Below are 27,454 nucleotides of genomic sequence, written 5' to 3'. Positions count from 1 at the left end.
CGGTTTTTTTCTCTCCATGGGCGCGTGATTTGTTTCCCTCCCCGTGGACTGCTTTAGGACGTCCCACGATCCTGTGTCCCCCAATGATACGAGGAGTTATCACTTTTCAGCCTAGTGTTATCTCCTAGTGGCAGCTATACCCCCCAGTCCTGTGTCCCCCAATGAACTACGTGAGAAAGAGATTTTACAGGTGAGTTCACAAAAATCTTGTGCCCTGGAGGTGGTCAGATCTGGTTACAAAACAAGGATTGGAGGTTATTCTTTCCCAGGAAGGAAGACATTTCTTCAGTCTCCCCCCGACTCTAGTGTCATTGTTTATCTCCGGATTTATTTTGGAGATTAAGGAGAAACTTTTGGGTAACTCCAGAGCCCCGACTATAAGACCTGTCCTGGCCGGAAAAGGAACGAAAGGGAATTTTTTTTCCTATATGGTCTATCCTCAGGGAAACCATTTTTCTTGTTGGATGCTTTTTTTTTAAAATCTTATCTAAAACCGGGCCAAATACATACTCTCCTGAGAAAGGGATGGAGCACAATTTTATCTTTAAAGTTTTGTCTCCAGACCAACACATTGAGGTTGCCGCAATATTGGATTAGAGGTTAAACATGGCTGCTTGCTTGTTTTTTTTTTTTGCAATAGAGTGTTTGCTTTTCTTTCGAATCACACTTGAGATGCATCCTCAAAAGGGAAGGAAGTCTTTTTAGCAACTTGGACATCTACCTTAGGAACCTAGTCAAATATTTTAACTCTTTTAACCCTCAAACATTTCCTCTTGGATGAAATACTAAAAGCTTTACTGTAAGAAAAGAAAGATCTCTGCTGCAAATGGCCAATACACACAGGCACTTATCTGTCTCTGAAGCAGAAAGAGACTTGTTGGTTTATTAACAGCATTGTCTAATCATAAATTAAAGCTTAGAAAAGAGTCATTGACATTTCATTGCTCGAGTTAACGTTCAAGTTTTCTTCATCTTCGAAGTGATATAAACAGTTGATTGTAATACAGAGAGCTAAAAGTTTGGTTCAGATGACCTATGAACCCAGCAACACTTCCAGCCTCTAAGCACCTGTGGTGCAGTGATATAGAAAGGACCTTCACACGTACTGTTGCTTCTTAGTGGCTGCCTTACTGGCCAAGTCTTTGGCTTTCTCTTTTGCTGCAAGGGCCGTCTCTTTTGCCTTTTCTGTTGCCTCTTTTGCAGTTTCCACAAGTGTCCTGGCAGGGGTATCGCCTGGAGGAGAAAGAAATGGCCGTGTTACCTTTAAATTTCAAGGGGTTCTCCAACGAAAAGTAAATGTTGTCTAACAAGAGGATAGGTAATAAACGCTGGGGTGCCCAGAGATCCACGAGTCTCCTCTCTAAATGGAGTGGTGGTGAGAATATTAGTCCACTGCTCCAATCATTACTATGGGGAGGTTTATAATTAGTGAATGGTGCAGTGGACCAACATATGCACTACCACTCCATACACAGGGGTGTCAGAGATCCTTTATGCCCAGGATTGCTTGGGGCATGATTGCTGGGACCCCTCAGCAATGACATTTATCACCGATAAATACTTACCATGGAATAACCCTTTTAACAAAGCTTAAGTATCACCTAGAACAGTGATGGTGAACCTTTTAGAGTGCCCAAACTGCAACCAAATACCCACTTATTTATTGCAAAGTGCCAACACGGCAATTTAACCTGAATAGCAATATAGTATATCTTTCATGTACTTTATCATTTAGCTATAATAGCTTAATAGCCTAAATTCAATGCGCTGCCTGTGCTGTTCATAGTGCGTCCTGTGCTGATGAATGGCAGGAAAAGTCTAAAGCATATTGGTACGCCATAGACTTTTTCCAAGGCACGGGTGCCCACAGAGAGGGGTCTGAGTGCCGCCTCTGGCACCCGTGCCATAGGTTCGCCATCACTGACCTAGAATGATGGGAACATCACCACTGGTACTCCAAAGTATTGCCATCGCTCGTTCCCATACAGAATCATTGTTTCTGGGCAGCAGATCGCTGTTTAGACAGCACGATCTGCTGCCCAGAAACAATGACTGGTGGTGCATGCACGAATGACAGGATCACCCGATGAACGACAGCACATTTAGATATAGTTTCCGATAACCTGCCTGACAATTGGGCCATGTAAATCCGCCTTTACTGTCCTGACTTTTTCTTTAGTGTTCATAGCGGACACATGCCTGAAGCATGTGTAATCTTTATCTATATGGTAAAAGTAGCTGAACATGCAGTTAAAACAACGCCATCATTATCCCTGGAAGGGTGAGATATTATTAGCATGGATTCTATGGCTCACTAGTTGACTGCCATTATCTTGCACGTGACCTCCTAGTCATGCTCCCTGTTTCATGACTCAGAGAAGACGCTATAAAGGCTGAATGTATCTTGCCCACTTACCTTGCATTTTTGCCAGGGTATATTCATATCCTTTCAATGCCTTGGTCACGTTACTTTTAAACCTAGCCAGACCAAATTCCTGGAAAACAGAACAAACAATCAGAAGACTGACAATGAAGAGGTTCAGAGCTGCTTCTATAATTCTTACACACATAGTACAGAGAAAATGAGCTCCATGAGTGATCAAATATGTAACTATACAATGGCACTTCAAGAATTCCCCTCCGTCCTAAGGACCAAGTTAAGTCCACAGTGTACAGGGCAGGGTGTATCTGTCAAAAGAGAGTTAGAGCCTCAGCCATTATGACTAGGCATTTGTACACAAGCTATAGGAAGGAGAATGGCAGAAACATAGTAAGTTCCATCAGAACATGAATAATGTGGCCATTCAGTAAACACGCATTCGTCCGATAGTGATCACCCCACCCCACATACACATGCCTCCTTATCTCGGCTGGAAGAGTAGAGGATTCTGGCAGCGCTTTATCTCCTAGAGAACAAAAAGATTGGGCAGTTTAACCAGTACAGGACCGCCGCACGCAGGATTGCGTCCTGGCGGCGGCCCTGTAATTCCTCCTGGACGCGCCAGCGCGTCATCTCGCGAGATTTCCTGTGAACGTGCACACATGGGCGCGTGCGTTCACAGGATCGGCAGGTAAAAGAGTGCATCTACAGCCTGCCAGCAGTGATCGTTCGCTGGCAGGCTGTAGATGCGATTTTTTTTAACCCCTAAAAAGGTATATTAGACGCTGTTTTCATAACAGCGTCTAATATACCTGCTACCTATGTCCTCTGGTGGTCCCTTTTGCTTGGATCGACCACCAGAGGACAGGCAGCTCTGTAAGTAGCACCAAGCACCACTACACTACACCCCCCGTCACTTATTAACCCCTGATCACCCCCTTGTAAGGCTCTATTCAGACGTCCGTATGTGTTTTGCGGATCCACAAAACATGGACACCGCGGATCCGCAAAACACAGACACCGGCAATGTTCTTTCCGGATTTTGCGGATCAGCACATTGCAAGAACTATATAGAAAATGCCTTTTCTTGTCCACAATTGCGGACAAGAATAGGACATGTTCTATAGGCTCTACAAAAAATGCAGTGTTGGGCAATGTGTTTTGGGGTGTCTTTTTACATATAACAATGCTGGGTGAGAGAAATATCTCTCTATAATGACAACTTTGTATTAAAAAAAGGGGAAAAGTTGACTTTTAGAGATATTTCTCTCACCCAGCATAGGTATATGTAAAAATACACCCCAAAACACATTGCCCTACTTCTTCTGAGTACGGCGATACCACATGTGTGACACTTTTTGCAGCCAAGATGCGCAAAGGGGCCCAATTTCCAATGAGTACTTTCAGGATTTCACAGGGCATTTTTACGAATTTGGATTCCAAACTACTTCTCACGCTTTAGGGCCTCTAGAATGCCAGAGCAGTATAAATACCCCACAAGTGACCCCATTTTGGAAAGAAGACACCCCAAGGTATTCCGAGAGGGGTATGGTTAGTTCATGTAAAATTTAATTTTTTTGTCACAAGTTGGTGGAATATGAGACTTTGTAAAAAAAAACAAAAACATTTTCCGCTAACTTGTGACAAAAAATAAAAACTTCCATGAACTCACTATGCCCATCAGCGAATACCTTAGCGTGTTTACTTTCCGAAATGGGGTCATTTGTGGGGTGTTTCTACTGTCTGGGCATTGTAGAACTTCAGGAAACATGACAGGTGCTCAGAAAGTCAGAGCTGCTTCAAAATGCGGAAATTCACATTTTTGCACCATAGTTTGTAAACGCTATAACTTTTACCCAAACCAATAAATATACACTTATTGCATATTTTTTTTATTTATTAACCCCTTAAGGACATAGGACATACCGGTACGCCCGTTTCCGGTCCATTCGGGTGTCCTGTGACCCGATGAACCGGATAAAGACTGCGATCAGTGGCGTAATTATACACCACCAATCGCAGTCCGAGGATTTGGAGAGGCGGTGCTGGCCCTGGTGCTGAACACTGCTGTCCAGGGTGCTGATTAGTGCAGGGGAGAGAGGCGCGAGATTCAAACTTCCTGCGCTCCTCTCTTCCCTCCTCCTCTTCCTGTCCAGCACCAGCTCCTGTGTCCCCCTAATTGGCATCCATCACCCTCCTGCACCCATCGCCACCCAGGTAGGTTAGGGGCACCGTTAGGCAGGGAAAGAAGGAAAAACAAAAAAAGTACTTTTATTCCAAACTTCCATCTATCCATCTAACCCAGACACGCACACACACCCATGGCCCGCCGGGTGTTCTCGGCCGAGGAGGCATATGCCCAGATTGCCTCCGACTCTGAGAGCCCCAGTGAGGATGAGGATGATCCCACATTCCTTTTATCATCCGCATCCTCCTCTTCATCATCGGATGACAATGAGCCACCAAGGCGGCGGAGACAGGGGCCCCGCATGCTAGGGATCCTGTGGCCCACCCTAGTACGAGCCGCCCTGGGTTTCGTACTGGTTTCCCGGCCCACCAAATAAGTCCACCGGAGCCCCCTGCCGATGAACTTAGCTGGTGTCCCCCAGTGGACTTTGAGCCTGAGATTCCGGATTTCGCTGGCAATCCTGGAATCCAGATTCCCACAGTGGGGTTTACTGAAATAGATTATTTTTTTTTTTTTTTTTTTTTTTTTTTTCAGTAACCCACTAGTGAATTTGATGGTGGAGCAGACGAATCTGTACGCCCAACAGTTCGTCGCTCAAAACCCAGGCTCAGTTTTGGCTAGACCCGGTGGCTGGACGCCGGTCAGTGCAGCCAAAATGAGGACATTTTGGGGCCTCGTGCTGCATAGTCCAAAAACCTAGTGTCAGGCAATACTGGAGTGGGGACGTCCTGTACCAGACCCCACTGTACAGTATGGTCATGACACGTCACCGGTATAGGGCCATCCGGAAATCTCTGCATTCCGATAATGCAGCATGTCCACCCCGAGGTGATCCTGCCTATGACCGGCTGTATAAGATACGGCCGGTCATCGATCACTTTGGGGCCATATTTCAGCAGGCGTACATACCTGGAAGGGAGGTCGCGGTTGATGAGTCTCTCGTTGCGTTCAAGGGGAGACTCAGTTTCCGCCAATATATTCCCACAAAGCGGGCGAGGTATGGCGTGAAGCTATACAAAATTTGTGAGAGTACCTCAGGGTACACTTACAAATTTTGTGTGTACGAGGGGCGAGATTCCCGTATTCAACCCCCAGAATGTCCCCCCACTCTGGGTGTTAGCGGGAAACTTGTGTGGGACCTTATGTACCCACTGCTGGATAGTGGTTACCACTTGTACGTGGATAACTTTTATACCAGCATTCCGTTGTTCAGGTCCCTTGCCGCCAGATCCACGTTCGCTTGTGGGACCGTGTGGAAAAATCATCGCGGCCTCCCTGCCTACCCTCTCCAGGTACCTATCCCCAGGGGTGAGACCCGTGCACTTACCAGTGGAAACCTGTTGCTGGTCGGGTATAAGGACAAGAGGGATGTCCTTATGCTGTCCACAATCCACGGTAACAGCACCACCCCAGTCCCTGTGCGAGGTACCGCGGCAACGGTCCTCAAGCCCGATTGTATCGGCGACTACAATCGGTATATGGGAGGAGTTGATCTCTCTGATCAAGTCCTCACGCCATATAACGCCATGCGCAAAACCCGGGCATGGTACAAAAAAGTTGCGGTCTACTTGGTACAGGTTGCCATGTACAACTCTTTTGTACTATCCCGAAGCGCTGGCAGCACAGGGACATTCCTCCAATTCTATGAGGCAGTCCTCAAGGACCTGATCTTTTCGGACCGGGAAAGAGCAGGCCGGAGTACCTCGGGAACTGGAGGCGCCCGGATCGTCCCTGGCCAACACTTTCCAGGTGTGGTCCCCCATACTGGAAAGAAGGGACGAACCCAAAAAAAAAGTGCAGAGTGTGTCACAAGAGGGGGATACGGAAGGACACCACTACTCAATGTGACACGTGCCTTGATCATCCGGGCCTCTGCGTTATCGATTGCTTCAGGGAGTATCACACTTCCATGGAGTACTAAATTTTTATAATCCCCAACAGTTCACTAGAGAACATAAAACACTATGGCTCTCAGACTTTGGAGACACGAAAACAATTTTTCTTTCCCCAAAAAATATTAGTTTTAGTGCAGGCATCCTCAAACTGCGGCCCTCCAGATGTTGTAAAACTAACTCCCAGCATGCCCAGACAACCTACAGCCATCATCAGGGCATGCTGGGAATTGTAGTTTTACAACATCTGGAGAGCCGCAGTTTTAGGATGCCTGCTTAGTGTCTCCAAAGTCTGAGAGCCATACATATTGGGCATCGTCGCGTGCGTAAAAGTCGTCGCTATAAAAATAACTTTTGACCAAACGCCTCGGATGAACGTTTTTAAAAAAATATAAAATAAAAACGGTGCCAAAATACTCATTTTTGGGCAAAATTAGAATTTGAATCCATTTTGCCGGTAATAAAGCAAGGGTTAACAGCCAAACAAAACTAAATATTTATTGCCCCAATTCTGTAGTTTGCAGAAACACCCCATATGTGGTCGTAAATGGCTATATAGCCGCACGGCAGGGCATAGAACGAAGGGAACTCCATACGGTTTCTGGAAGGCAGATTTTGATGGACAGTTTTTTTTTGACACCATGTCCCATTAGAAGCCCCCCTGATGTAGCCTAGAAACTCCAAAAAAGTGACCCCATCTAAGAAACTATACCCCTCAAGGTATTCAAAAGTTACTTTACAAACTATGTTAACCCTTTAGGTGTTCCACAAAACTAAATAGCGAATGTAGAAACAATTTTAGAATTACATTTTTTTGTTACATTGCCTCAAAAAAAAGAGTAATATAGAGCAACCAAAAATCAAATTTACCCCAAAAATAGTCCCAAAACAACAACCACCTTATCCCGTATCACCTTATCAATGTAGATGAAAAAATCTCTGCCAAAAAAAAAAAAAAAAAAAAGGGAGGGGAAAGGCGTCTGCCAGGACATAGGATCTCTGCCCAACATCCATACCCACTTAGCTCGTATGCCCTGGCAAACCAGATTTATCCATTCACATCAATCGATGTGGATGAATAAATCATTGCCGGGATTATATATATATTTTTTTTATATACAAAGTGTTTGCCAAAGCATATGAACACCACCACCTCCTCAGCTCATATGCCTCGTCAAACGTATCTTTTACTGCAGAGGAGAAATCTCGTCTTGCAGCGCCGCATACACCGACTTGTGTGTAATCTGACAGCAGCGCAATGCTTCTGTCAGAATGCACATCAGTGCTGCAGCTAGTCGATCGGTTGGTCCACCTGGAAGGTAAAAAAAACAAAAACTAAAAAACCAGGCCGCAACGCAATAATTTTATTAACTTTATAATAACTTTTGAACAGAACATATAAACTTTAACTTTTTGAACTGAACGTTAACCTTTTTGCTTTAAGGTGATTTTTTTTTTTTTTTTTTTACACCTTTATAGGACAAACCTCTCCTTCCCCATGGGACAATGTGCAAAGCGCAAATCGCCCAAAGATGTGGCGAAGTGCGTTATGCACTTTGTCCCAGGTGAAAGGAGAGGTTTGCAGCAGCTCTGTGTGAATGGGCCCTAATAGCCCTGTGTGCCTGTCCTGGTGAGATGTGATCCCTATGCTAGGTGTACCTGTGTGTGGTACTTCTCCCCTAAGCATAGGGCAGGGTGGTCAGGGCAGTCAGGACAGAAATAGCGGGTGTCACGCCTTATTCCACTCCTGCTACAGATACAACATCTTTTTCGGGGTGACTGTTGGGTTGAGGTACCGGCAACGACATTAGGGAAATGTCGCTCGTGTAGACGGCTAACTACACTGGTGGATGGGGCCACGGAACCTCCCAGCCTTACTGTAGAGAACAAAACTATTATACAGAGCCAATTGAATTAGATATACAGACATCTTCTTATACCAGCGTCTGGTTCTGCGGGAAACTAAATACGGAGACAACATCTGGTCATTGAAGTCCACCCCTCCCATGTGAAGGTTATAGTCGTGGACTGAGAGGGGCTTTTCAATGACACGGGTTGCTCGCCCAATTTGGATTGTCGTGTCTGCGTGAATGGAGGAGAGCATGTAAATGTCACGCTTGTCTCTCCATTTCACCGCGAGCAGTTCTTCGTTAAACAAGGCAGCCCTCTCCCCCCCTTGCAAGACGGGTGGTAACGAGCCGTTGGGGGAAGCCTGCACGACTAGTTTGCGCGGTGCCACAGCAGCAACTCTGTTCTAGAAACAAATGCCTGAAGAGGGCCACACTTGTGTAGAAATTGTCCACATAAAGATGGTACCCCTTGCCAAATAAGGGTGACACCAAGTCCCAGACTGTCTTCCCACTGCTCCCCAGGTAATCAGGGCAAACGACCGGCTCCAGGGTCTGATCTTTTCCCTCATAGATCTGAAATTTGTGGGTATAGCCTGTGGCCCTTTCACAGAGCTTATACAATATGACCCCATACCGGGCGCGCTTGCTTCGGCTGTATTGTTTGAAGCCAAGGCGCCCGGTAAAATGTATTAGGGACTCGTCTACGCAGATGTTTTGCTCTGGGGTATACAAATCTGCAAATTTCAGGTTGAAGTGGTCTATGAGGGGCTGAATTTTGTGGAGCCGGTCAAAAGCTGGGTGGCCTCTGGGACGGCAGGTGGTGTTGTCGCTAAAGTGCAGGAAACGCAGGATGGCCTCAAATCGTGCCCTGGACATGGCAGCAGAGAACATGGGCATGTGATGAATTGGGTTCGTGGACCAACATGACCGCAATTCTTGCTTTTTGGTTAGACCCATGTTGAGGAGAAGGCCCAGAAAAGTTTTAAATTTCGGAAACTTGGACTGGTTTCCACCGGAAAGGCTGGAAATAATAGCTTCCCGGGTTGGCGGTTATAAATTGTGTGGCATACCGGTTTGTTTCTGCCACGACTATGTCCAAGAGCTCCGCAGTCAAGAACAGCTCAAAAAATCCCAGGGCCGAACCGATCTGAGCTGTCTCAACCCGAACTCCAGACTGGGCAGTGAAAGGGGGAACTAATGGTGTGGCTGAAGTTGGGGACTGCCAATCAGGATTTGACAGCACCTCGGGGATTCTAGGGGGTCTATGGGCCTGTCTTTGCGGTGGCTGCGACGGGGTAACTACTGCACGTGCCACCGTACCAGCTTCAACTGCCCTTCTGGTGCTCGTCACTTCACCATGTTGTACGGCAGTGCTGGTACTAGGTCCAGGGAGGGCTGTGCTGCTGGTGTATGCCTCACCACGTAATCCGACAGCGCCAGCCCCACTCTGCTGCCCTTGAAGCGGATCCTGCGCAACCTGTGGTCTAGCGACATGGGGCCGGGTACGCCTGGTGCTATCAGGGACCTCAACCTCCTCGTCCGAACTTTGGGTCAGACTGCCACTGCTTTCTACAGGTTCATATTCTGACCCGCTGGATTCGTCAGATGAGTGTTCCCATTCCTCATCCAACTGGGTCAGAAGCCTGTAGGCCTCTTCAGAAGAATACCCCTTGTTTGACATTTGGGCAACTAAATTTAGGGGTATTCCCTGAGACTACCCAAGAAAAAAAGCAAGCCTGTCTTACAAATGGGAGGCTAGCGAAGTACCGGAGGCCGCTGCGGTCGATAAAAAAATATCAAAACTGATTTTTTTTTATCGCCGCAGTGCTTGTAAAGTGATTGTGCAGTGATCAAAAAATATATAGTTTTTGTCACTGCGGCGGGGCGGGCGTGGGTGAACGCACGTGTGGGCGACCGATCAGCCCTGATCGGGCAAACACTGCGTTTTGGGTGGAGGGTGAACTAAGGTGACACTAATACTATTATAGATCTGACTGTGATCAGTTTTGATCACTTACAGATACTATAAAAGTACAAATGCTGATTAGCAATACGCTAATCAGCGACTGCGGTGCGGTGGGCTGGGCGCTAACCGATCGCTAAACTACCTAACCAAGGGGCCTAAACTATCCTAAAACCTAACAGTCAATACCAGTGGGAAAAAAAGTGACAGTTTACACTGATCACTTTTTTCCTTTCACTAGGTGATTGACAGGGGCGATCAAGGGCTAAAGTGTAGTGTTTGGTGCTACTCATGGTGAAGCCTGCTCCTCTGCTGAGACCAACCGACCAAAAGGACCAGCAGAGGAGCAGGGAAGCCATTTAACACATCATATTTACTAATATGATGTATTAGATGGCTTCTGATTGGATTTTTTAAAAATCATCAGCTTGCCAGCCACGATCATTGGCTGGCAAGCTGATGACGTGACCCCCCTCGAACAAATGCCGGCCCGCGATGCGCATGTGCGGGCGGGCTAATCGCGTCATCTCGCGAGATGACGCATCCGCACGCGACTCTGCCTGCAGCTGCCGCCTCTGGACGGCGATCCTGCGTTAGGAGGTCCGGAGGCGGTTAAGGGTGTTTAAGCTAGGGGGGTTGAAGTGGTTAAACACCACCACAAAAGTCCACGGTAGTTATGGTACTGCAGCCCAGTTCCATTGAAGTCAATGTGGCTGACCTTTAATATCACTAACAACCTGTGAACTAGTGTGCCACCGTTTACAGAAGAAAGCAAACATGGTTTTCTAATTCTGTACAACCCCTTGAAATATAACCTGTAACCTCTCCATTTTAGTAACTTACTTATTGTGCAGGTACACCCCCCTCCAACTGGTTAAAATAGCTGGAACAATAAAGGTTTGTCCTCTTTAAGGCCTCTTACATGACAAAGTTTTCTGTCAGGGTGCAATGTGTGAAGCAAACACATAGCATCCAGACTGAATCCTGACCCATTCACTTCAATGGGTCTGTGTACATGAGCATCATTTTTCACGCATCATGTTCTAGATCAGGAATCGGAAACCTTCGGCACTCCAGCTGTTGTGAAACGACAACTCTGAGCATTCAAGCTTTCTTGGCTGTTCTTGTAACTCTCATGGAAGTGAAAGAAGGATTCTGGGAGTTGTAGTTTCAGAACAGCTGGAGTGCCGGAGGTTGCTGGTGCCTGTTCTAGATTCTGCATATTTCACACAGCTCTGGTTCCATAAAAGTGAATGGAGCTTCAATGAAAAACGGATTGCATCTGGATACAATGCATTTTTCACTGAGCGTTGCTAGGCGATGTAGATTGTTATTCAGTTTTTTTTCACGCATGTGAAAAATGCATCAAAAACGAATGAACACAATCGCAGACAAAACTGACCAAACTTGCGTGGAAAATAGTCAGTTTTTTCCTTTACAGACCCTGAGAATCCATAACACATGTGAAAGAGGCCTACAGCTGCTTTCACACGGCTGGGTATGGTCCATGAAATGCGGTCTGTCTGAAGGATCTATTTCCTACACTGACTGCAATTCAGCTGAACTCTCTACATCATAGCAACCTATGTTGCTGCAAGTTTCAGTCCAACCTCAGGTCTATTGTCCCATACTGAAAAGATGCTCTGGGTATCAGACAGTAGACCTGCAGTCAGGCTGGAACTCACAGCGTCATAGCTCGCAAGAGCCGCGGCAGTGAATTCAGAAAATATGCCCTTCACTTGGACAGCATTTCATGGACCGCAGCCAAGTTGAGGGGCATCAATCAGCTGCAATCACTAATATGCTGAGCTTAGGTACATTAGAAAGCGTGTTGATGTTTCGGCTGTACGTCTTCACTTGGCACATCACATTGGCTTACACAATGACTTTTGTTAAAGCGCTTTCATCTTAACCAATGGTTAAGATGACTTGGATTAGTGGATCTAAACATTCCTGCATGACCAGAGCTTTATAACATGTACCTTCTGACACATCATAGTGATATATCAGACATTTTGATCAGGGGGTGGGTCTGGCTGCTGGCTCCCTACCAATAGCTGATACGAAGGGACAGAAGTGATCATCTGTGCCCTGCTCACCTGAGATATGCACAGAGTGGTGAACAGATTCATACAATGTCCATAGAAGCAGAGATTGTCAGCACCATAGGAGTGTTTCCGCCCTTTACTTATGGGTTGTAACATTGATATCTCAGAAGTTTCCTCAAACTGCAGATACACTTTAAGCAAGAAAATAGTTTGAATTCTACATTCATTATACTACAGCCTTGGTCATGTGTATCTCACCTGTATTGGTCGGCTAAAACCAAATACTTTTGAGGACACCCAAGCCTCTCTTCTAATCTCGGTCCAATTTTTGTCCTCTGGATTTTCACAGTATACACAGCGTTCCTCCACAGACTGAAAGAATAGGACAAAAAAAGTGGGTAAATACCATGAGACATATACTTTTAAGGCTAGTCTCCACAGTTGGGTCTCCTACCATGACAGAGCTGTGGTTTATATTCCAGGTGTAGGTGGTCAAGGTTTTCTTGTGAAGATCAATTATGGAGTCTTCTAAAATGTACACAGCATGGGCCACATTGGCAGGGAACAATCGTTCTGCCCACCGTGGCAGGCGGTTGGTCTTTGTTAATAGCCTCCTGGTTAGCATCTTGTGGTCACTGGTTACCTCACGGTATAGAATGTCTTCAGTCAGGACATGTTTGCTATATGCCAAAAAGGAAATTAATATATCAAATTCAAACATTTTAATAGTTCTATAAAACAGATCGAGAAAGTCAAGTGTTCATTGGATGACTACAAAACAAAATTGAGAGTATTACATCGCCATATTCTAACGCCTGTTACTTTTTTGTAGTTACGTCCACAGAGCTGTGTGAGGGCTCATTTTTTGTGGGGCAATCTGTACTTTTTATTGATTAGCATTATTGGAGTCTATGAAAATTTCACTATGTTCCTATGGAGCCCTGCCACTGTGACAGGGTCTTCATAGGAACATCTGCGGTAGCCTCGGATCATTCAGGAGGAGCGAGGCTGTCGCACACAATATGTGACTCCCTCAATCACTGTGGCCATTTGACCATGGCATATGAGGAGTTAAATGTCTTCGATTAATATTAGTGTCAATCACAGACTTTTAAGACAGCAGGCACCCGGCCCGACGGCTTTGGGGCCACTATGCTCGCAAAAGGGTGCCATCTTTAAAGACCCACCACCCAGTGCCTTACATGTATGGCGCTGGGCAGGAAGGGATTCATTTTTCTTTGTATTTTCCTCCCAGCCTTCCAAGAGCCATAAATAGATTTTTGGAGAACAAAATAAATTATTTGTGGGGTGAAACTGAAACTGAAAAAGATTCAATTCCACCACTGTTTTTTGGGTTTTGTTTTTACAGAATTCACTGTGCACTAAAAACGACATGATGACCTTATTCAGTTGGTCAATACAATTACAGTGATATTAAATTTTGGTATACTACTTAAAGAGGACCTTAAACATCTAAACTAACTATACAGTCATGGAGAGCGGCGCCCAGGGATCTCCCCGCACTTACTGTTATAGCTGGGTGCCGCTTCGTGAAAAAAAAAAAAGCCTCTCAGGCTATGAGCTGGGCGCTGCGATTGGCCAGCGCTACAGCATGGGAGAATGAGACGTCGGCAGGTTCACCTGGGTGGAGCCTAACTATGACGATACCGGAGCCTATACCGGGAGAACGGAGCGGCACCCAGGTATAACAGTAAGTGCAGGGAGATCCCTAGGCACCGCTCTCCATGTCTGTATAGTTAGTTTAGATGTTTTATTCTAGCGAAAGGTCCTCTTTAAATAAAAGTCCTTGAATATAGCAATTTAAGAAAAATTCTATTTTTTTTTTTTCTCAGACACCCATAACTTTTTAGACTTCTGTCTACAGAGTTGTGTGAAGATTCATCTTTGATGAGAGAGCTATAGTTTTTATTGGTACCCATCTGTAATACATATGACTTTTTGATCACTTACTACATTTATTATTTTTTTGGCGTTCACTGTAGGGGATAAATGCCTTTATATTTGACTAGTTTGGACATTTCTGGAAGCGGCGCTATCAAATGTTTATTTTTTTTATACGTAAAATCGTGACAGGGTGCGATTTCCGTTATTTTTTTTTTTTACTGAACATGGCATCCGCTGGGATTAATTGACTGGGATCAGCATTATCGCCGTTTGTGGTAATTCCTGGCAGGTGTTAGCTCTATTGCACAGCTGACACCCCTCACGCATATTTATGTGGAGCCGATGGGAAAGGCTTAATCTAGTACCCAAACCTAGAACATCTGATGATTTGGCCTGGGTTACCATGACAAAACAACAATATAATGTGAAATTTCACAGACCAGAAGCTGGCTTTCTAGAGGTGAAGTGTGGCATGTATAGAGCAGAACAGCTGAAAACTCCATTCCAACCACCGAGTGGACTTGTTACTGTACTATGTGCATGGATTTCTGCAAACATCATGCAGATGTATGGGGCAGTCACAGAAATTTCTGCAACAGATCTGCAGCATGAACGTAAACTTACAGTACATTTTAAGAAAGCGTACGACTGTTTCAACAACTGAGTCTGAGTCTTACACTTGGGTGCACACATCAGGAAAGCTCCCAGCATACAAGTCAGATGTATCCACAGGGCTCCATTAATTTCCAAGGTTATGTTAAGGTGCTTATGCACATCATGATGAGGGGTAAGAGATTACTGTTTGAATAAGGGGCACAAGCGAGTAGTCTACAATCGCGACAGCAGACTTCTGTCTGCAAAAATAAGCCTGGCAGGAAAATCGTGGCTGTGGTTGGTTAAAACTACATATGTATGCCATTCCGCTCAAGGACTCCCAGTAATGAATGTGGCATGTTTCTGGTGGTATCACTTGACAAGCACTCACACGGATGACTGAACGGCTGCAACGCCGCTGTTCGTTACCTAGTGCGTACGGCTCTATGCAGTCTCTGCTAAGAGCCAATTCCGCTATCGACTGAAAGGAGCCTTACTATGAGACACTTATGTAGCTGCCTCCAGGTGCTCTGGTCTACGATCACACCAAAAACACAAATGACTTAAAGGCCCTATCGTGTATGTAGGTGTAAGCTAGGGGAGTGATTACTATCTGTGTACAGCGCTGTCAAATATGTCAGTCCTATTTAAAGAGAAAGAATATAGTAATGGTGCACCCTCGAAACTGAGTGGATTAGAAAATATCACATTTTCCAAGGACATAAAGAATAAAAACACCTGGAATATCGCCACAGCTTCCACTGCTCAATATCAGTGACTACTTTTACTTACCTGTAAGGGTTTGGATAGCGCTGCCAGAAAGCAGCAAACACTTGGTCCCACGAGCTCCTCAGCTCATTGAAGCCTACAAAATACTTCACCATTGTTCCCAGAAGAATCACTGCACCAAGCACGATGGACTCAGGAAACCATCAGAGGACGGCAGTGCTGTGGTGAGAAGGTCACCTAGAGAAACCGTCTGAATCCAGTGTGACGCTGGTGTGTGTCCTAATGAGACAAGAAATAATAATGTGTCATATACATGTCATACAACGCTATACCATGCTAAAATCATCCAGAAAGGGGCACTAATATTCCCCAGGGACAGACATCTCTGGAATCATCAGTCATATGTTCACCAAGCCAACAGGGGGAATTTACTTCTCCTTGATTCTGGGTGGAATACTTTGCGCCAAATTTATTAAACATCACATGTTAAATTTGATACATCCTTAAACACTAGAAATACTGCTCCAGCTTTCTGCACCACCGCTCTACTGTTAGATTAACACTCCTTAATATAGCTAACCAAGTCTACTTTTCCACCTGCAAAAGATTCCTGAGGCTTTTAAAAACTCCCAGCCTGGTTCATTACTCAAAACCGCAATCATGGGTAAGACTGCCGACCTGACTGCTGTCCAGAAGGCCATCATTGACACCCTCGAGCAAGAGGGTAAGACACAGAAAGAAATTTCTGAACGAATAGGCTGTTCCCAGAGTGCTGTATCAAGGCACCTCAGTGGGAAGTCTGTGGGAAGGGAAAAGTGTGGCAGAAAACGCTGCACAACGAGAAGAGGTGACCGGACCCTGAGGAAGATTGTGGAGAAGAACTGATTCCAGACCTTGGGGGACCTGCGGAAGCAGTGGACTGAGTCTGGAGTAGAAACATCCAGAGCCACCGTGTACAGGCGTGTGCAGGAAATGGGCTACAGGTGCCGCATTCCCCAGGTCAAGCCACTTTTGAACCAGAAACAGCGGCAGAAGCGCCTAGCACTGGACTGTTGCTCAGTGGTCCAAAGTACTTTTCTCGCCCATTTTCCTTGGGGGACACAGACCTTGGGTATAGCTCAGCTCCCTAGGAGGCGTGACACTAAGTAAAACTGTTAAGCCCCTCCTCCATCAGCTATACCCTCAGCCTGGAGATAGAGGCTACCAGTTTTAGCTTAGTGTCCAAGGAGGCAAGACACTCCCTGCTACTGCAGGGCTGTTTTCTCCTTGTTATTTTTACTTTTTCTTCTAATTTTGTTATTTTATTTTTTCCTAGGGATACCAGAGACGCATTAGACCTCTCTGCTCTCCCGGGGTTGAGCTGCGCCAGTGCCAACTTATCTGCACTGCTGCCTCCCCCACAGAAGCAATAGGAGGATCTGGGCAGCAATGGCTCCCCTACATCCCGCCAGCTAGGGGGTCGCCCGCACGCCAAGCCCCTCTTCCAGCTTCCTGCCACTGCGGTGCCAGTGGCTGAAGGGGCGACCCTGCTGGAAAGGACTGAGGGTGAAGACGTCGGACGGTGAGATGGCTATTCCAGCCCATACCCCGTCCCTATCTGCAGCATCTACCCCTCTGGGTAAGGGGGGCACCCGTGGTCGCTCATTCTGAGCGCTCATCTGCAGGACAATGCAGCACAGCAGCATCCTCAGCACCCCCACGCCGTTCCCCCCCCACGCTGCTATCTTTCTCCCCCCCCTCCCCCTCATTCGGGGCTGACTCCATTTTTCTCTTCTCTCTCTCCCCCTTCCCGCCGAGAACGGGGGGCGAGGCTTAGCGGTCCCGGCAGGGGGCGGGGCTTACGCGCGCGTCATTTTGGGGGCGGAGCTACGTTCTCCTTCACAGGAGACATTTCAAGCGCTGGAGGGGGCGGAGCTTGTTCCCCGTGCTTTCTGCTGAGGTTTCCCGCGCTTCCTCACTCCTGACAGGAAGCTGGGACACGGTGGGGGACTCTAACCTCCTGTGTACATCGCTCGGCTTCTGTGGGCGCTCTCTGCTGCTCTCTGCTGCTCACTGCTTCTCTGCTGCTGCTGATCTGGGCCATCTCCTGACGTTCTTCTGAGGCACTGGTAGGACAGTTAACCCTCTCCTAACCCTCCTGGTCATAGCTGCTATAACCCTTTGTGGTCTCTATATTAGAGTACAACCACACTTCAGCATGTCAGATCCCACAGGTGCCCCCAAACCCTGGTACCATGCCTGTACCGCCTGTAAGGAACTTTTTCCGCGTGGGCAATCTGAGCCGCATTGCCTTGCATGTCAGGCCCCGGTGCAGGGCCCGCTTCCCGCTGCGCCCCCCGGTGCCTCTGAACCCCCTGACTGGGCTAGGTCTCTGTCTCAGGTGGTGGAAAGCCTTACACACGTAGTGGGCCGTCTCGTGGATAGACCGCCTCTCCCGCAGGCTGCCACAATCCCTGTCGCACCCGCTGGGACTACCGTTTCTGCCGCCCCCACTGGTTCCCTGCCTCCCAGCGAATCTTCCAGGGCCCGGCATACTCAGAAACGTTCAAGGGTTGAGCGCACATCTTCTCCAGATGCTTCGCTCTCTCCGCCATGCGTGCGAGCTCAGTCAAGTCTATCCTCTCAAAGGGATACGCTTTCTGAGCGAGAACTGGCGGATTCGGACGTGGACATGGACTCAGAGCTTCCGTCCAAATTGGCGTCCGCGGTGGGGCATCTTGTCACTAGCATCCGTGATACCTTTCAGCTACACGATGACCCCCCCAGCTCTGAACAGGCCGGCGTGTCCTTTCTCCGCCCCAAACAGGCCTCCAAGGTTTTTCCCATACACGCTGATTTTTCTTCTGTGGTATCCAAGGCTTGGACTCGGCCTAACGTCCGCTTTATTACACCCAAAAAGCTGGACATTTGTTATCCCTTTCCAGCGGATTCTGTGACCACGTGGACATCCCCGCCTAAGGTTGATCCTCCCGTGGCTCGCCTGTCCAAAAGCACTACTATTCCTGTACAGGACGGATCTTCCCTCCAGTCTGTTGAGGACCGTCGTACGGAATCCCTCTCCAAGGCCATATTTACTGCCTCTGGTTCGGCCCTTAGACCGGTCTTTGCCTCCGCCTGGGTTGGCAAAGCGGTCTCTGAATGGGGTTTGCAACTGGAACGGGAGTTAGGGTCGGACGTCCCTGTTCAGGACCTCCGTTCCTTAGCCCAACTAATTGTTCAGGCCGGAAAATTCGTCTGTGAGGCCTCCCTTGATGCGGGTGCCCTCATTGCCCGTTCCTCTGCCCTGGCAGTTTCTGTCAGGAGGGAACTCTGGCTGAAGGTTTGGGCGGCGGACGCCGCTTCCAAACGCTCTTTGGCCGGCCTACCATTCACGGGTTCCCGCCTGTTCGGAACCCGTCTGGACGAACTTATATCAGAGGCCACGGGTGGGAAGAGTACTCACCTCCCCCAGTCCAGGCCAATGGGCGCCCCCCGTGGTCGCGCTGGTTCGTCCCGTTTTCGGTCCTTTCGCAAGCCCACCGGGTCTAGACCCGCGGCCAGTTCTTCTTCCTCTGGCCCAGCCCAGGATAGACGCAAGAAGCCGTTTTTTCGGACGCAACCTACCTGGCGCAAGTCCCAGCCTGCACGGGCTCCCACAGGCCAGCAGCCCTCTGCCTGAAGGTGCGCCCCCACCCACCCGGGTGGGGGGCCGCCTTCTCCTATTCAGGAACGTATGGCGGGCCCACATCTCAGACGCATGGGCGCTCGAGATTGTATCTTGCGGATACAAAATCGAATTTGCGTCCATTCCGCCAGACCGTTTCTTCCGATCCCGTCCTCCGCGAGATCCCGTACGAGTGGCCGCCTTCTTCGCGGCCATTCACTCTCTAATGGACAAGGGTGTCGTCGCCCCCGTGCCTCCGACGGAAAGGTTCAGGGGGTTCTACTCGAACCTCTTTGTGGTTCCCAAGAAGGAAGGCTCAGTGCGTCCGATCTTGGACCTAAAACGCCTGAACTGTTTTCTCCGACTGCAGAGATTCCGGATGGAGTCTCTCAGGTCCGCAGTGGCCTCCCTGGAAAGAGGGGATTTCATGGCCTCAATCGACATTCAGGATGCATACCTCCACGTTCCGGTTGCTCCATGTCATCACCGCTTCCTGCGCTTCGCGGTGGGGGACGATCACTTCCATTTCGTCGCCCTTCCCTTTGGTCTGGCGACGGCTCCTCGAGTGTTCACCAAGGTCCTGGCCCCTGTCTTGGCCCTTCTACGTTCAAGAAGTGTTTTTCTTCTCCCATACTTGGACGACATCCTGGTCAAGGCACCCTCCTTCTCTCAGACATCCCGCAGTGTGGAACTCACTCTGGAGACCCTGACGCGGTTCGGTTGGATTGTCAACCACCCCAAATCTTCCCTTACCCCCTCCAGACGGCTGATCTTCCTGGGGATGCTCCTGGATACAGAGTTGGCGGAGGTCCGCCTTCCGTCGGACAAGCGTCTGGCCCTTCGCGGGTCGGTTCGCAGTCTCCTCCGTCATCACCGCCCTTCCCTCAGATCCAGCATGCGGTTGTTGGGAAAGATGGTTGCCTGTTTCGAAGCGGTGCCGTTCGCACAATTCCAATCCCGCACCTTTCAGAGGGCAATTCTGTCGGCCTGGGACAAATCACCGAGGAGTCTGGACAGGACCTTTCTTCTGCCTCCCCTGGCTCGGGCTTCCCTCGGCTGGTGGTTGCATATCCCTCTAAGGGGGAAGTCCTTCCTTCCACTGAACTGGCTGGTGATTACCACAGATGCCAGCTTACGGGGGTGGGGGGGGGTTTTCCCTCCCCGGTCCGTCCAGGGCGTTTGGTCTCTATCGGAGTCCAGACTTCCAATCAATATTCTGGAACTGAGGGCGATTCTTCTGTCCCTCAGACACTGGACCCATCTGCTGAGGGGCCACCCTGTTCGGATCCAATCGGACAATGCCACGGCTGTGGCATACATAAACCATCAGGGAGGCACTCGCAGCGCTGCAAGAGGTGACCCTCATTCTCCTCTGGGCGGAGACGCACGTGCCGGCCTTATCTGCGATTTACATCCCGGGGGTGGACAACTGGGCGGCGGATTTCCTCAGCCGGTCCACCATCGACCCGGGAGAATGGTCCCTGCACCCAGAGGTGTTCGAAGCCCTTTGTCTTCGCTGGGGTCGCCCCGACGTGGACCTCATGGCCTCCAAATTCAACCACAAGGTCCCCCTATACCTGGCCAGGGCACGGGACCCGAAGGCATACGGCGCCGACGCGCTCGTCCTTCCGTGGCGCGAATTCTCCCTTCTGTACGTCTTTCCTCCTTTTCCCCTCCTGCCACGGGTTCTTCGGAGGATCGCGGCAGAGGGCGTCCCCGCGATTCTAATCGCCCCGGATTGGCCCCGCCGGTCTTGGTACGCCGACCTAATGTTGCTGTTGGCAGACGCACCGTGGCCACTGCCCTCCAGGGAAGACCTTCTCTCTCAGGGACCGATCTTCCACGAGCATTTAGGCTCGCTACGTTTGACGGCGTGGCTATTGAGACCGCCGTCTTAACGCGACGGGGTTTCTCCGCGGACGTAGTCCGCACCATGATCCGGGCTCGTAAGCCCGTATCCTCTAGGATCTACTATCGGGTTTGGAGGTCCTATCTGGGGTTCTGTGAGTCCCGGAGCATCCCACCTCTCCGGTTTTCTCTTCCCACAATCCTGTCCTTCCTCCAGTCGGGTCTGGACCTGGGGCTGTGCCTCAGTTCTCTGAAGGGTCAGATTTCGGCGCTGTCTATTCTTCTCCAGCGTCCCCTGGCCCCTCTAGGGCCAATTAAGACCTTTTTACAAGGGGTGGCTCACTCTGTTCCGCCGTACCGCCCTCCAGTTCCTTCCTGGGACCTGAATGTGGTGCTCTCGTCGCTCCAATCAGCCCCCTTCGAGCCTTTACGGGAGGTCTCCCTTCGTCTTCTGTCCTGCAAGGTCATCTTTCTTGTGGCCGTCACGTCTCTCCGACGGGTGTCGGAGTTAGCGGCTCTTTCTTGCTCCGAACCTTTCCTGATCTTCCAAAAGGATAAGGTTGTGCTTCGGCCTGTCCCGACTTTCCTGCCAAAGGTGGTCTCCGCCTTTCACATCAATGAGGACATCGTCCTTCCGTCGCTCTGTCCCTCTCCTTCCCACCCCAGAGAACGGGAACTGCACCGTCTGGATGTGGTCAGGGCGTTGAGGATTTGCTTGGAGGTCACCGGGTCCTTTCGGCGCACGGACTCCCTGTTTGTGGTTCCGGAGGGTTCGCGCAAAGGGTTGGCGGTCTCCAAGGTGGCTATTGCCCGTTTCATTAAACTGGCGGTGTCTGAGGCTTATCGAGCCAAGGGCAGACCTCCGCCTTTCGGCGTCACTGCTCATTCCACCAGAGCAGTCGGAGCTTCCTGGGCGCAGAGGCATCGGGCCTCGGCTGAACAGTTGTGCAAAGCAGCCACTTGGTCCTCTCTGCACACTTTCACAAAGTTCTATAGGGTGCATACGCATGCATCAGCGGATGCTGCTTTGGGCCGCCTGGTTTTGCAGGCAGCGGTTTCCTGATGCTCTGGTGGTGTTCCGCCTTGGGTTTGTGGTCCCTCCCTTCTTGGACTGCTCTTGAACGTCCCAAGGTCTGTGTCCCCCAAGGAAAATGGGCGAGAAAAGGAGATTTTTGTATAACTTACCAGTTAAATCTCTTTCTCGCTCTTCCTTGGGGGACACAGCACCCACCCTTCTGTGTTTGGTTACAGGGTTATGGTCTGGCGCCCCGTTGGGTTGCTGGCTGGTTGTTTCCGTTATTGGTTGTTATCCTTTCACTACTTGGACACGCAACTGGTAGCCTCTATCTCCAGGCTGAGGGTATAGCTGATGGAGGAGGGGCTTAACAGTTTTACTTAGTGTCACGCCTCCTAGGGAGCTGAGCTATACCCAAGGTCTGTGTCCCCCAAGGAAGAGCGAGAAAGAGATTTAACTGGTAAGTTATACAAAAATCTCCTTTTTTCGGATGAAAGCAAATTTTGCATGTCATTCGGAAATCAAGGTGCCAGAGTCTGGAGGAAGACTGGGGAGAGGGAAATGCCAAAATGCCTGAAGTCCAGTGTCAAGTCCCCACAGTCAGTGATGGTCTGGGGTGCCATGTCAGCTGCTGGTGTTGGTCCACTGTGTTTTATCAAGGGCAGGGTCAATGCAGCTAGCTATCAGGAGATTTTGGAGCACTTCATGCTTCCATCTGCTGAAAAGCTTTATGGAGATGAAGATTTCATTTTTCAGCACGACCTGGCACCTGCTCACAGTGCCAAAACCACTGGTAAATGGTTTACTGACCATGGTATTACTGTGCTCAATTGGCCTGCCAACTCTCCTGACCTGAACCCCATAGAGAATCTGTGGGATATTGGGAAGAGAAAGTTGAGAGACGCAAGACCCAACACTCTGGATGAGCTTAAGGCCGCTATCGAAGCATCCTGGGCCTCCATAACACCTCAGCAGTGCCACAGGCTGATTGCCTCCATGCCACGCCGCATTGAAGCAGTCATTTCTGCAAAAGGATTCCCGACCAAGTATTGAGTGCATAACTGAACATAATTATTTGAAGGTTGACTTTTTTTTGTATTAAAAACACTTTTCTTTTATTGGTCGGATGAAATATGCTAATTTTTTAGATAGGAATTTTGGGTTTTCATGAGCTGTATGCCAAAATCATCAATATTAAAACAATAAAAGGCTTGAACTACTTCAGTTGTGTGTAATGAATCTAAAATATATGAAAGTCTAATGTTTATCAGTACATTACAGAAAATAATGAACTTTATCACAATATGCTAATTTTTTTAGAAGGACCTGTATGTGTGTGCTTATCAGACATACTGAAGATTGTGAGGGCCGATGGGGATAGCTGTTGTGGTGAAGGAACAGACTGGCCGAGTGCACTGCATTTGGCATAGCCGGAAACACATTCACTATACTGCGATCTGCCCGCATTCTGGCATATATGCCACTTTTCATCTAAACAAAAAGTGCTGCATGTACTATTTTTTGTCCGGCTGAAAGCTGGCATATATGCCATATGCAGCATCTGGAACAGAGTGCTGGAGTTCACGGCACAGATGAGGACCCGGCCTAAGAGATGATAATGTCTGCATATGAGTGAGTACAATAAATAAATGCCTCCCCTGGAATCTGGTGCCAAACTGAAGTCTCCGGGGGCTCGGGGCTGCTGTAGATTTACCCCAGCTTCTACTGTACATAATGATAACTGTGCCAGGGCCGACTGCCACAACTCGCCAACTTTCTGGAAACCTGGCAAGTGTGCCGCAAACATGCTAGTCCAACTAAAAAAGTAACAATGGCATTTAAAGATGCAAGAAATCTGGCATAGGCAGGAGTGACAAATTTCCACCTAAATCTTTACATATGACCCATTAGAATGTAAGGAAATCTTAGAAGAGGGGAATATCTTCTATTAGGAGGGCAGAAAGTTGCTCACAAAGACCGCGCGCCTCCCTCTGGTGGTGACAAACTTTCATTCTGACACGATCCATCAATAATAAAGTGACGGCTAGTTGTCAGAGCCAGAAGAGATGATTCACAAGTGACAACCTGTGGTGACAGGAAGTGCAGCCATATTTTCACAAAAATGGTTGAGCAACAGCAGAAATATTTCAAAATCTCTATAAATCAGTCATTACCAAATCTTACGTCCACTTCTGTTTTAGGCTACTTTCACACTTGCGGCTGAGGATTCCGGCGCCGGAGCTCCCCGTCGGTTCCAGCAATCTGGACGCAAACGAATGGCATTTTTCAGACGCATCCGGATGCTGATCCGCAAAATGTTGCATCAGATTTCCCTACCCCTGAGTGTGCACGCACTCACAAATCATCAGTTGCAGTTCATCCTGATTTGATCTGATAAATTGTGCACGTGTGCGCACTTAGGGGTATAGAGATTTTGCAGCGCAAAATGTTGCATCAGATCTCCCTACCCCTGAGTGCGCATACGCACACAATTTATCAGATCAAATCAGGATGAGCTGCAAAATCTCTATACCCCTAAGTGCGCACACGCAGTGCACGGAGTACTTCTATGAAAGTACCCGAAACTGTTGTCAAGTGGAGGGACATGAAGAACAGTGCACTGAGTCATAGGACAGAGGACACACACAGCAGTGGCGTCACCAGGGGGGGCCACGGCCCCCCCTACATCAAGCTGTGCCCCCCCAACTAAAATGTCCCCCATTAATTTTGGTAATAGTCGGTTTATGCTGTGCACTGTGTAGGCACTAGGCAACCCTACCGGACATCTTCTTCACATCTGATGATCTGACTGAGTCTCGGACTCGGTGCAGTTGCGGTCTCACTCTCTAGTCTCCACCCACCGCCGCCGCGCCGCGTCCCCGGCCCCGCCTCCAGCTCCGCCCCCGGCTCCAGGACCTGACCAGTTGAGTCAGACTCAGTGGCAGTGAGACTAGCTGATTCTGATTCATTCATCTACTGGCAGCAGCTGCTTAAAGTCATTATTTTTTTGGGCAACTTAAATTCCTTATAATGCGATATATTAATATATAGTGCTCTTACTCATTTTGGTTGGGTAGTTTCTTAAAAAAACTGACTTTTATAGTATGTAAATGAGCTCTCTACCAGCAAGTATCCTCCTTTCATAAAGACGCCCCCTCCGCATGTATATTGACAGGGTCAGCGAACGCGCTCGTCCTCTGGCTGGCCCTGTCTGCGTTCAAAATCTGGTGCCTGCGCCGTACCGGTCTTAGTTGGCGCAGGCCTAATGAGAGGAGGACGCTCGCTTGGCCACTCCAGCCTCAATGCGCCTGCGCCGATGACGTTACATCTACACCCGGAGCAGGCGCACTGAGGAAGGAGCGGCCGAGCAAGCGTCCTCCTCTCAGTGCGCCTGCGCCGACTGAAGACTGGTACAGCGCAGGCGCCAGATTTTGAACGCAGAAAGGGCCAGCCAGAGGACGAGCGCGTTCGCTGGCCCTGTCAATCAACATGCCTTTATGAAAGGAGGGAGCTCATTTACATATTATAAAAGTACGTTTTTTGAAGAAACTACCCAACCAAAATGAGTAAGAGCACTATATATTAATATATTGCATTATAAGAAATTTAGGTTGCCCAAAAAATATATATGACTTTAGTGGGGTGACAGAAGCCCTTTAAGCCAGCCAGGCCCAGACTAGAGAACAGACAGTGTGTGGCGTGGCCCTACCCTACCGATACCGAACAGACTGACTGAGCCTGACCTAGTGGAGACGGTGTGTAGCAGGTTAACTTAATAATAATAAGGTACCACTTACAAGTAGTGACTGAGTGGACTGACTAAGTCTCTTTCTATTCTAACTAGAGAGATTAGATCTGACTCTGTCTGAGAGGAGAGCTGGCTGGCGACTGCCCCTAAATCTTCCTGATTTTAAAGTTAAAAGGGGTTCTGCACTTTAATTTAATTGATGATCTATACTCTGGATAGATCATCAGCTTCTGATCGGCGGGGGTCAGACACCCGGGACCCCCGCCGATCAGCTGCTTAAGAAGGCACCGGCGCTCCAGTAGCGCCGCGGCCTTCTCACTGTTTACCGCCGGAACAGTGATGTCAAGAGTTACGACTAGTATCAACTAGCGTGGACGCGGCTAAGCTCCATTCAAGTGACAGCTTAGCCGCGCTCAGGCTAGTTGATACTAGTCGTGATGTCAGTCAGTGGGCCGGCGGTAAACAGTGAGAAGGCCGCAGTGCTGCTCGAGCGCCACTGCCTTCTCAAACAGCTGATTGGCGCCGGCGGGGGTACCGGGTGTCTGACCGCTGCCAATCAGAAGCTGAAGATCTATCCACAGTATAGATCATCTCAGTTAAATGAAAGTGCAGAACCCCTTTAAAGTTACTGTCAGTGCAGCCTGGATGATTAGAGTGTTTACTTTACCGTTTAGAGAAATCATGTTCAAATGTGAGCGGTGGGAGGGTGATCTGTGGATGTGGATGTCATGAGTCATTACACTGTTATGGGGAGGAGGGATCTGTGGATGATAGTCTTATAGGGAGGGGGATCGGGGGTCTTTGGCTGTCATGACACTGTTACAGGGGGGGGGGGGGGGAATCTGTAGATGACACTGTTATAGGGAGGGGGATCTGTAGATGACACAGTTATGGGGGGGGGGGGGGGGGAAATCTGTGCCACTCTGTGGATGACACTGTTAGGCTCCCTTCAGATGTCCGTAACAGCGGCAATGTGCGGGTCTGCATTTTTTTTCGGGAACGGAATTGCGGACCCGGAAGTGCGGGACCGCCTGTCCGTATCCGGCAGCACGCCATGCTGCCCTATAAAAATGAATGGGTTCGCAATTCCGTTACGCAAATTTCGGATGTGTGAATGGGGCCTTATAGGGAGAGGGATCCCGATATGACACTGATATGGGGTGGATCTGTGGATGAAACATAGCATGAGATGCTATAAACGGTATGTGTCATCCACAGATCCCCCTCCATAAGTGTCATCCACAGATCCCCAGGCAGCTAGGACATGTTGAAATCTGAGTGATTGGGGTTTTTCTTCCCTATTGCGGTTTTAGGTATTAGCTGCCCCCCTACTTTTGTCCTGGCCCCCAGTGTGCCCCCCCAAAATTTGAAAGCTAGAGACGCCACTGACCCACAGTACAGGTTTTGGATAACTGCTAGGGACACGATCAGCGCCTATTACTACTGATCACACAATACAATTTGGCAGGTGACCCCGCTGTCTCTCCTTACCCGCCCCATGCAAGGACTCAGCTCCTATCAGCCGCCATGAGGGTGCTGCAGGACTCCTTCAACTTCCGGCAGTGAGAGAACGTTCAGACGTCACGTGTCCGCAACACAGCAGCTGATTCCGGCAGCTCCGGAAACACGTGAAATGGGCGGAGCCTAACCA

General features: G+C 48.8%; 1 protein-coding gene across 1 annotated transcript; it reads right to left on the bottom strand.

Annotated features, from left to right (window-relative positions):
- Window positions 1–847: 847 nt before the first annotated feature.
- PRELID1 (PRELI domain containing 1) lies at window positions 848–27,432 on the bottom strand. Its single transcript, XM_044280797.1, has 6 exons — window positions 27,295–27,432; window positions 15,613–15,828; window positions 12,776–13,001; window positions 12,580–12,693; window positions 2,417–2,495; window positions 848–1,233 (listed from the first exon to the last, which is right to left on the bottom strand). The coding sequence occupies exons 2-6, from the start codon at window positions 15,702–15,704 to the stop codon at window positions 1,097–1,099; spliced, it is 648 nt and encodes a 215-aa protein (XP_044136732.1). The 5' UTR covers window positions 15,705–15,828; window positions 27,295–27,432; the 3' UTR covers window positions 848–1,096.
- Window positions 27,433–27,454: the final 22 nt, after the last annotated feature.

This window comes from Bufo gargarizans, chromosome 2 (assembly GCF_014858855.1).
Source record: "Bufo gargarizans isolate SCDJY-AF-19 chromosome 2, ASM1485885v1, whole genome shotgun sequence".
Taxonomy (NCBI): domain Eukaryota; kingdom Metazoa; phylum Chordata; class Amphibia; order Anura; family Bufonidae; genus Bufo; species Bufo gargarizans.
The sequence above is the reverse complement of the archived record's forward strand: the minus strand, read 5'-3'. Positions and strand labels throughout refer to the sequence as shown.